The 10,887-nt window shown below is 37.2% G+C and overlaps 1 protein-coding gene across 1 annotated transcript; it reads right to left on the bottom strand.

Moving 5' to 3' along the window:
- Window positions 1-2,387: 2,387 nt before the first annotated feature.
- myl1 (myosin, light chain 1, alkali; skeletal, fast) lies at window positions 2,388-10,602 on the bottom strand. The gene is made up of 6 exons (XM_088353534.1): window positions 10,360-10,602; window positions 9,151-9,178; window positions 7,321-7,464; window positions 5,069-5,242; window positions 4,909-4,986; window positions 2,388-2,835 (listed from the first exon to the last, which is right to left on the bottom strand). The coding sequence occupies exons 1-6, from the start codon at window positions 10,483-10,485 to the stop codon at window positions 2,807-2,809; spliced, it is 579 nt and encodes a 192-aa protein (XP_088209660.1). The 5' UTR covers window positions 10,486-10,602; the 3' UTR covers window positions 2,388-2,806.
- Between the last annotated feature and the right edge of the window lie 285 nt (window positions 10,603-10,887).

The following is a 10,887-nucleotide window of genomic DNA, read 5'->3' as shown; positions in this document are numbered from 1 at the left end:
ATCAATTCACAAGATATTTTATTGTATGCTTGATTATTTATTAATTTCAAATTGATCTTTTAAAATACCGATTCATAATTTGATTCCATTGTTGAATATTTATTCGTAGAAAATATAATTTTAATTTTAAACTTTATTATGTTTGTTTATTGATTTGTATTCCAATAAATGTATCCATATTTTTAAATATAATTGTTTCCCTATTCACAATATTTTTATTTGCAATTTAAAATATTTATTTACGTGAACAACATTTAATTTTAATTCATAATTTAGTGTATTTTTCATTATTTATTTTCCAGTGGTTGTATCGATTTTTTTATTTAATAAGACTTTTTTGAACATTCCTAATCTATTTTATTGCACTTTTAAATACGTTTTTATTTGTATAAAATACAATTTTAATTCTAAATTTATTTTGTTGTATGGTTGATTATTTATTTATTTACATACTCATTTTTTTTTCCAATAGATTTATCCATATTGTTATTCAATGAAATTTATTTCTCAATTTATCTTATTACATTTTAAATTAAATAAATATGTATTTTTTTCTTAGCAGATTAAATGTTCATTTTTAATGTATTTTATTGCATGCTCGATTTTCTATTCATCTATCTATCCATCCACCCATTCAGGTCTCCAACGTGGTGCCCGCAGGCATCAGGGTGCCCCCTAAGGACAGTTGAGGTGCCCATGGACCTGTTGTGAAAATGGCTCACGAGTGCAGCGTCATTGTGATTTCCTAGTAGTTTTCTTTTTAGCGGTTGACTGAGTCTATTTAGGGGCAGCCCGGTGGCGCAGTGGGAACATCCTGCGTGGCTTCAAATCCAGCTACCGGCCTTTCTGTGCGGAGTTTGTATGTTCTCCCCGTGCTTGCATGGGTTTCCTCCGGGCACTTCGTTTTCCTCCCACATTTCAAAGACATGCATTGTCTCTAGGTGTGAATGAGCGAGTGAGTTGTCTGTCCCCGTGTGCCCTGCGATTGGCTGGCAACCAATTCAGGGTGTCCCCTGTCCACTGCCTGGAGATGGCTGGGATTGGCTCCAGCCCCCCGCGACCCTAATGAGGATAAGCGGTACAACTAATAGATAGATAGATAGATAGATATAGATAGATATATACTTTATTCATCCCCGTAGGGAAATTCACACTTCCAGCAGTCTACCCCGTTGTTTATTAACAGATTAACATGATGCCCGAGGGTGCTTGTAGCGGAGTGGATGACGTCACGCCAGTCCAAAAGTTCGACATTCCTGCGGCAGATGGAAATCTTTTCTTTGTGAGAATCCAGGGATACACCACCTCGTGTTAGCAAGTCCGCCTCCTCTCCGATTCCCCCCGGCTTTCATGTCTCTGTTTAGCGACGTTGAAGCCGGATTTCTCCAGGTGGCTCCGGGTGGCTACACGTTAGCGTCCGGAATGCTAAACGTGAGCCACGTTTCCGCAAAACACAGCAACTGCGCTCCCTGTGCGCTTCGATGTTTTCAAAAAGCACTCGATGATCATATTTGGTCGTGAGTTCGCATTTACCATGATTACGGATGGTACCGAAGACTTATAACGCCGCTAGCCGCTTCGCTAGCTTCGGCTTTTCTTCCACCATGGGCCCCTTCATCACGCCGGCACGAGAATTCCTCAGGGCAAGGAGTTGAAATACACGCATTTCTTGTGCGTTGAAACCCATGTCCATAGGATAGAAGTAATCCATAGTGTAGTTGTCAAAACGGGAAGAAAAAACACCGAAGATAGGAGCAGACAATAAAACAACAGGGCAGCTGCTGGAAAAGGCAGCCGCTCTTTGAGACCACGCGACCCAAATAAGGATGAGATGAGTCTATTTAACCTTCCATCCATCCATTATCTGCAACGCTTATCCTCAGTAGGCTCAGTAGGGTGCTGGAGCCCATCTCAGCTATCTACGGGCAGTGGGCAGGGGATACCCTGAACTGGTTGCCAGTCAGTCGCAGGGCACACAGAAACAGACAAGTCACTCGCTCATTCACACCTAGGGACAATTTGGACCCGCTAGTTAACCTGAAACGCATGATTTTGGAATGTGGGAGGAAACCGGAATGCCCGGAGGAAACCCATGCAAGCACAGGGAGAACATGCAAACTCCACACATGATGTTTGATCTCACGACCTCAGAACTGTGCCGCACACGCGCTAACCACTGCGCTGCCGTGCTGCCCTCTATTTAACTTTCCTCTCAATAATTAACCTAGGAGTGACATAGTAGTAAAATAGTACCAACTTAGTAATAACATAAGTTATTTTAGAAATGCATGTAAAAGTGGTTGCCCTTTGCTTTGAAAAAAGTTGGAGACTATTTTGGCATGTTTGATCCACCAAAAGGAAGTGTGTGAGACGAGTAAATACACTGGTAACTTGTGAAAAGTTTATTGTGAAATGGCAGAGGAGAGTACAATAAGTTAAGACTCAGGGACAGGGTTGGATGAGGAGGGAAAGGATGGACCAGGACGGCCAGTCCTGTGCCGAAGCGGTCCAGAAGACTGGCCAATGAGTGACGACGGGTGTGTTCTCTTAAGAAAACTTAGCAAGACTTCCCGATCAGGAGGAAGAGGATTTTTTTTTAGGAGATGTAAATTTAGGAACACGTCCAGAAACCGAAGAAGCCTAGAGAGCACCAGTTGGAGTCGAGGAAAACAAAAACAATAAAACAACAATGGGAGAATTTCCAAACTGCATCTCAAAGTCCTTTGTTTGCCCTGCAGAAGCAGCGAGTGAATGTGTGGACACCATGGGGTCTGCGCAAACTCGATGCTCGCCTACTGCTGCGTCCTTACACTGACATGATGTGCTTGACAAAGGCTGCGGAAGAGGAACAGGACAGGAACATAGGGAGGACACAACAAGAACAATGCAAATAGGTCAGTTTTAAAAGGAAAATGCTGTTTCAAGACAGGTTCAACGGGTTCGCAAAGCAAATTTACGCCGGATCATTTATTTATGGGAAGAGTGATGCTCTACACCAGGGGGGCCTGATACGTCGATTGTGATCTACCGGTGTGGGTAAATCACATAGCACTAACAAAATAAACGTTAGCTTACCACATTCTCCCTTTTTTTTGTTGCAGCTGAGTATAAAATATGTTTATTGATTGACATACAGGGCGGCCAGTCTGAGATCTGACCATTTCCAACACACGTTCGAGTTGCAGAGCAGTCTATGCTATGGAGGTGCCTAGTTAGCCTCCAATTTATTCTTTTTAAAAAGCAAAGTGGGAAAGTGCTTTTCATGTTTTGGGACATAGTGCCATCTAGCGGTCAAATCCATTACGACAGCAGGGACATCAAAGCGTCAGTTATCCAAATTTTGTTTATTACCTGTATATGTTTTTAATACAATATTAAAGTTTTACTTAAGATTCATGAGTATTTGATGATTAAGAGTTTCAATAAAATGCTATATGTTTGCGGTTACAGTCGTAAAATGTATGATGTTGGTGATTAGTATGCCTTAGATATGAAAAATGATACACATATATAATATGTATATATATATATATATATATATATATATATGTATATGTAACATTAATTATACATAGCATTATAGAATAACTTCATTGATTATTTAATAATTTATTAATGTACAGATTTATTACTGAATTATTTTGACAAATGCCTTTTACAAGACCTTTTTAAAATACCAGTACTACCATTATTTTGTAGCTGTTCATGAAAGAAGAAAGAAAATGATAATTTAATTCTAGAGAAATTAAATATATTTACCATTATCAGTCTGACAAAAGTGGTACTGACACCATAAATACACATTATATTCTTCTTCATGATCCAAGTCTAATTTAAAATCAGTGTTTGATTAATGTCCCTTAGATCAAGCACCCTCTTGTGGCTGTTTTGGAAACAAGCACTACAAATGTAAAGACGATAAAACGGCCGTGAATTAAATGTTAAAATAAAACTATTTGTATTGGTACTTTTTATTGGTGACTACTAAAAGTACTAGTAGTTGTAAGAAAACAAAAACACAATATATAACCCACTAGCATGCGTGCAAAGCATTCGTGAAATGCTCACATTATTGTTCTATTTAAGTAAAAAAAAGTCACTTCAAATGTATTCAGAATTCTTAAAATACTCGTCAAAATATTTTGTAAATGTTTTCCGTCTGTGCGCAAAATATTAAAAAAATGAAAAAAATATGAATTAACTGCCATTGCTCATCTAGTAGAACCAATTGGGAATAGAAGTGTGAAAATTGTTGGTAACGGGCATAGCCACACCAGTTCAGGATAAACAAGTAATAAATCCCCAGTGTGTAATGTTTGACCACTAGATGGCACTAATACGAATGAAAATCAGGCAGTAAGATCCCAGGCAACATGGCGGCGACCTCAAAGTAGCAATTTTACTGTAAAAAAAGAAATTATAATGTCTAGACCTAAAAAATTAACATTGTTATGACAGTTCATGTATTTTTGTATTTTTACTAAATGAAAGTTCCCTGTGCCTCCAGGAGCCACTATATATTACAAACCAACGGGAATATTTTTTTCATGTTTGTCATTTAATGTCTTGAGGTTTATTTGAACCAACTCACCATGCTATACAAACTCACCGGAAATAACATTTGTTTTTAATGTATTCCATAAATATTAACTTTTATAAAAATGACCTAGAGGTTTCTTTTTTGACATTTTGTACTCAGAAATTTATGGTGGGCTGAAATAATTTATCCAACGGGGTGGATCAGGCCAGTAGGCCATATGTTTAACACGCTTGTGTTAGAATGTATGAAAACCTCCCAATGCACTGAAGTTCCAAATACTATCTAATCCCTGTTTTGTTATTCCAAACCAAAGGAAAAATGTAACTGTCCTTTGAAAAAAAATAGGATAAAACGATTGTTGGCCTCACCCTCGTAGTTGATGCACCCGTTCTCGTCTTCCTGACCCGCCATCAGGGCGTCGATCTCAGTCTCGTTCATCTTCTCTCCTGTCACGGTAGCGCAAAGGTCAACCCACATGAAAAGGGGACCCCGAAACGCGATTGGCCGGATTTTTGGCGTCTCCCTCACCCAGCGTCGACAGGACGATACGCAGCTCAGCGCCCATCACTGTGCCGTTACCCTCTTTGTCAAAAACGCGAAGACCCTCAACGTAATCCTCGTAGCCGGCCTTGTTCGGGCTGTTGATGACGTATTGGAGCATGGGCAGGAAACCTTCGAACACCACTCTCTTGTTGGCCATTTCTGTGCACAGAAGGACTTATTTTCTGCTTTTTGTTCATAGAGAGTCAAGTTATTAATTAAAGATGGGGTGCATCTTTTGAGTTAAATATTTTCTCTATTAAGTATGTGTGAACTATGCCCAACTCAGTTCAAAAAGCCCTTATGCTTTATTTTCCATTCAACCTATCTGCTTTTATTTTACTTTTATCAGGCCAGTCCAGTGTGGAACAAACCCCTAAAAAGCTGGAAAAAGAAGAGTTCATTCGGGTACTTCAAGAAATGCATGCAAATTGTGTTACTCTGTCGCCATCTCCTGGCTTGAAGACATTATTGCAGCCTAAGTATTCAAATTTCACACAGCAGAAGTATCAAATTAATTATGGCCTGGAGGCCAAATGATCGAAAAACTGTTCTCACGGGAGCCGGACTAGTAAATTAATGGCATAAAAAGGATGACTTAGCTGAAGGGATGTTTTTTTTTTCCGGAGGCTCACAGTTTAATTAGGATTTAGTGATGTATAGATTTTATTATAAAATTATATAGTTTTCCTTCACTAAGATTTTATCTCTTGTAGCGTTAATCTAATGTGCATTTGTTAAAAATTAATATTTTAAATTGATTTCTACAAGTTTTTTTTTTAATTACGGGGAAACTCATGCACACTTAAAGGGGACATAAATAACATACAAACAGTAATTCAAATGAAGAGTATAATGATTCAAGTTTTTCTACTTATTTATTTATTTACTTTTTTAATGGAAATTTTTACCTGAATATGTGAAATTTGCTGTTAGATTGATTATCTATTATAAAAAGGAGCTTAAAATATTCCAAAGACACCCGTCGCCACGTTTTTATTTTTGGATTTTTCATATTGTCTGTGACTATTATTTAACTAAAATACAATGGTGATAGGTTTCCCCAATGTTCTCTGGTTGATTAATGGTAGTCAGCAAATACACCTACTGCGGGAGCTTTGCGAATTCAGCTTGGATTTGGCGACATCAAGGGGACCTATTTAAAACTGCAAATTATTGTTTGACACAATGCGATTCGTTTTTCTCTTGTTCTTCTCTCTGGATTGTCTCTCAGGCCACAAAATATGATGTGGCAGGCCTCATTTAGACTGCGGGCCATACGTTTGACACATGTGATTTAACGTGTGTAAAAATTGATGTTCAAGTATTAAGTCTTTTGTTCAATATTATTGTGCGAGTTCCTTGTTTCGTCGAGATACATACTCCAAATACTCAACAGTTGGGTCAAAAATAACCCAATGTTTGTCACCAAAATTCTGTTGTATAAAATAACCACACAAGTTAAACAAATTAATGAAGTAATTTAGATGAAACAAAACAAAAGTCCTTGTTTTCAATGTACCATTTAGTTTAGATTGTATGCAGGGTTGGGTAGGGTTACTTTAACGTGATTACTTTCAATTACTTTTGGATTACTCCAATACCAAATATGCTAATAAAAGACAAAAGAAACTAAATATGAATAAAATGACTAAATTTTGTGCAGGCTTGGGGAGTAACGGAATATATGGAATGGCAAAAATGATGTTGGCAAGCTGTTTGGATTTATTTTCATTTTGTTTCTGTCGCATTTTATGCTAGTTTTGCCGGTGATCAAAGCCAGGAGAGAAAGCTTACCACGTGTTGTAAGTCAGCATTTTATTCATATTTAGTTTATTTTGTCTTTCATTAGCATATTTGGTATTGGAGTAATCCAAAAGTAATTGGAAGTAATCCAGTTAAAGTAACCCTACCCAACCCTGATTGTATGTTTATATGATGATTCATGTATTTTTCCTTGCTAGTCACCATTTTTCTTTAATGATTAACGGTTTTTACCACTAGGAGGCACTCAATGATACACAATGTCCATTTAAAATACTCATTGTAAACTTATATGTGTAAATTTTCCACTGCTGCTACGTTCATTAATGTAGTTTATCATTTATCGGGCATATTTTGGCCAAGATCTTAATGAGACTCAGAGTTTTCAGATAAGAACAAAACAATGACTCCATACAGCATAGTTAAAGAAAATCAATACAACAAGAATGCTAAATAACAACTTTACAAGTGCTTACCTTCAGCGGAGGGGTTTCCAAGCAGTTTGTTCACATCCTTGTTGGTGGGGTTCTGTCCCAGAGCACGCATGATGTCGGCGATCTGGTTGTAGGCCACCTTGTTGTCACCCACCCTGTCGAACAGACCGAAGGCCTCCTTGTAGTCTGGAAGTTGGGGTGGGAATGTCACAAGGCGCGTTAATTCAACATGTTCATAGTTGTACCTGTTTTAAATGAATTCTTAAAAAAAAAAAAAAAATGTTCTCGTTTTCTTTTTCTGTTTGGGAATCATTTTGCTCATCCTAATTATTTTTTTTATGTGTTTTCTTATGTTACCATTATTTTACAGAGGAAAAAAACTGGTAAGAATCAAAATACAAATGCTGAATCAGAATTAGATTTTTTTAATGAATGCAAATAATATTTTTAAGCAACTTTTGGATATTTTGGTGGTACAAAATGTGTTATTTTTCCTGGTTTGTGGATTTTTCCTCAATTAAATCTAGTCTCCCTTTAGTTCTTGTAACTCAACACTTAAAACAAAATATTAAAATAAGAATAATGATGATGTTTCTGAGTATGTCATTTTTTATTTGATATTATTTTAGGTATTGTTGTTCTGACTGAGCTTTAAAAATATATATTTATTTTTATTATATTACTATTATTATTATATTAATATACATTTTTATTTTTTATATATCCTCAATACTATCAGTGTCTCATTGCCCCCTCTCCCCAAAAAAAGGAAAGAAAAACGTTTTTTAAAGTAAGATGAATCATTTTATCACAGCGATATTTTTTTGTTGCCATATTTTTTTCTTTTTTTGCTCACTTCATTGTTCTTCTTCTCTCATCTTCTCTTTCCAAATATTTACAAACACTTACTGTAAACCAACCAGTATTCTTTAACAAAATAAGCACTAAGAAATAAAAATACAAACTGAACAAAATGATGTGTTTTGTATTGTAATTAGCCATTTCATTATATATATATATATATATATATATATATATATATATATATATATATATATATATATATATATATACATATATATATTCTAGTAGTCATGTTTATACATTTTGTTTTTTATAAGTGTAATTTCATTTTAGCTCTTAAAACTTTATATTGTTTTGGGGGTTTTGCGGTAAATCCACATCTTAAACTGAAAATCTAAACTGCATAATAACCTGTTAACATTTTAAGAAAAAAAAGCAAAAAAAATAAAAAAAATACTTAATATGGGCAAAATGATATGCCAACAAAACAGTCAGTTTTAGTCCTTCTATGGGTGGGGGCGGGTGGTAGTTGACAAGTATATACCTATTGATTTGGTTTGACATTTGTTTTTTGAAGTTCAATTTATCTTCGAAATCCAAATATTGTATTTAAGCCTTTGTTGTACAATCATTAAAAGGAATAAGTTGTGATATTATTGGCCCTCGAGCTCAGTCACCTTTCAGACTATTTCTATTTCAGCTGTCTCTCTCACGCCAAAGCAAGGCTACGGGCTCTTTTAAAAGACCACCTTGGAATTAATAGCTGAGAATATGAGCCCCCTCCTCCTTTTAAAGGCAAGGTACGTGTTTGTGTGCTGAGAGCAGCCTGACGTTCAGCCATGAAAAGCCTTCACAGTTGAAGATTCAATAGTTGATTTAGTATATTGCAGAAAAGGCACTTATTACATTAGTATTAAATGGCTTTTTTGGAGATTTCTCATGTATGCTATTGTTTGTGTGCAGAATATGGTGACTAGAACCAATATCTGGTTTCTCTAAATTTGTACTTTTATCCTGATTGGGTCTTTAATGGCAATGTTCTGTTGAACTCGTGTTTCTGCTTCATACCTTCAATTTGGTCTGCGCTGAATTCAATCTAGAGTAAAAAGCAACAAGGTAAGTTAGCATTCAATACCGAAATAGACAAGATACGCATCACAAGACCAAGACTGTCCTAACAAGGCCTTTCTCCTAATCCCAACTAATAAATCAAGTCTAAACCGGGATTAAATTAGCCTCTTGGCCAAATTTAGCATCACACCCGATATGAGCGAAGGGGGGGTCCATCTTTAGCTACATTAAGATGCCCTCATTTGGTGTCTTACCCCGGAGTGCCATCGCGCCAGTCGAGGGAGAAGGGGCGGAGTCAAAGATTTCGGTCATGAGCTAGCCGAGGTTCTGAGTATTCTGATGGGAGCATCCATTACAAAGTCGCTTCGGTTTACAGGAAACACTATAAACCCGTCCATCCGCTTGTATATTTTCGACCGCTCGTCCCGGTTCAGGGTCACTGGTAAAGCTAACTGTTAAGTTTATCCTGTTTTTAGTAGAGGAGACCTGCAAAGGAGATTTCATTGAATCCTTATTTTGACTACTATGCCGTACTGTAGTCCGTTGTTTTGACCATTACATCATTGTAATAATCATCTTGCATTTTGGATTGACCTGCTTTTTGTACCCTTGAACATCGAAAAAAAGTGGTCAGGGTAGGGCCTCAGAACAGGGATGGAATTTCTTATCCCAAGGCTTCTTTCCCTGTTCTCCTTGCAAGTTCAACATACATTGATGTCTTCTCTCTCTATTTTGATTCTCCAATCAAGTTTAAACTTAAGACTAACAAAAGGCGAAGTGAATTGACTGGAAAATCTCTGGTCACCTGTAGATGAGAACAACCATTCACATTTACGCCTTATGGCAATAGGCCGGACAAGTCAACTTCCTCACAAACACTTTTGTTTTAGTTAACTAAACCACCCAAAATCCTTTTTAAACCAAAATAATAATGTATTTCAGTTATTAAGCGTGTTCATGTTTCAAGACCCTTTAGCAGTAACAGACTTACCCTCATAAAAAGTTAGGTAAATGAAATAATTTCAGTCAAAATACAAACAAATTACACCATATTAGTATAAATCATGTAGTTATAATAACATTTGCAGAATATTAGCCATTGTGTTAAAAGTACTGTAACTAATAGTATGTTTCTGTATCTAGTATTTAATTCGTATATGCCCTTCCTTGCAGAAACTTAAGAAAAAAATCCTTTGTTGTTTCTACCTTGACAGCGGACAGGTCCACAGCAGGGGTCTTGGCAGCAGGTGCCGGGGCAGGTGCCGGTGCCGGTGCCGCAGGCTCGGCCTTCTTAGCGGGAGCCGCCGCCTTAGGGTCCTTCTTGGGTGCCATTCTAGCTTTAAGTCAAACTAATTCGCTCCTTCAAACACAAAAGACTCCCGGGGAAGGGGTGACAGCACAAGGCGTGCAAAACAAAGTGGAAGAGACTCAGAGCACGCAAACAGCCCTTTGGGTGTATTTATATGAGGCTATTTTTCCTCTCGGACCCCCGTAAGGCCGACCTTGTGTGTGGATTGGACGCTTCGTTTATAGGGGTGTGTGTTTATGTGTGTGGCCCCTCTCTAAACATGGTATATTGGGCTGAGGGCCAAAATGCAGTCATTTATGTCTTGTAGTTTGGAAAAAAAGGGCAACAACATTCTCATTTTCATGCTAGGTGAAGGTAGTAAACAGATGCACTGTAGTGATTAAACGTTTAGCAAAAATACATGACCGACCATTAGTTGAGATATT

The sequence above is a fragment of the Urocampus carinirostris genome, chromosome 14, assembly GCF_059441175.1.
Source record: "Urocampus carinirostris isolate Australia breed hairy pipefish chromosome 14, RoL_Ucar_1.0, whole genome shotgun sequence".
Taxonomy (NCBI): Eukaryota; Metazoa; Chordata; class Actinopteri; order Syngnathiformes; family Syngnathidae; genus Urocampus; species Urocampus carinirostris.
Note: the sequence above shows the minus strand (reverse complement) of the source record. Positions and strands in the feature narration are given on the sequence as shown.

What these genes read in the sequence shown, in the direction of transcription:
- myl1 (XM_088353534.1), bottom strand. Translation starts at nt 10,485, where the DNA reads ATGGCACCCAAGAAGGACCCTAAGGCGGCGGCTCCCGCTAAGAAGGCC. An exon ending in TGGAAACCCCTCCGCTGAAG is followed by an intron (nt 5,243 to 7,320) that starts GTAAGCACTTGT and finishes TTCTGTGCACAG; the next exon opens with AAATGGCCAACAAGAGAGTG. An exon ending in TATCGTCCTGTCGACGCTGG is followed by an intron (nt 4,987 to 5,068) that starts GTGAGGGAGACG and finishes CTACCGTGACAG; the next exon opens with GAGAGAAGATGAACGAGACT.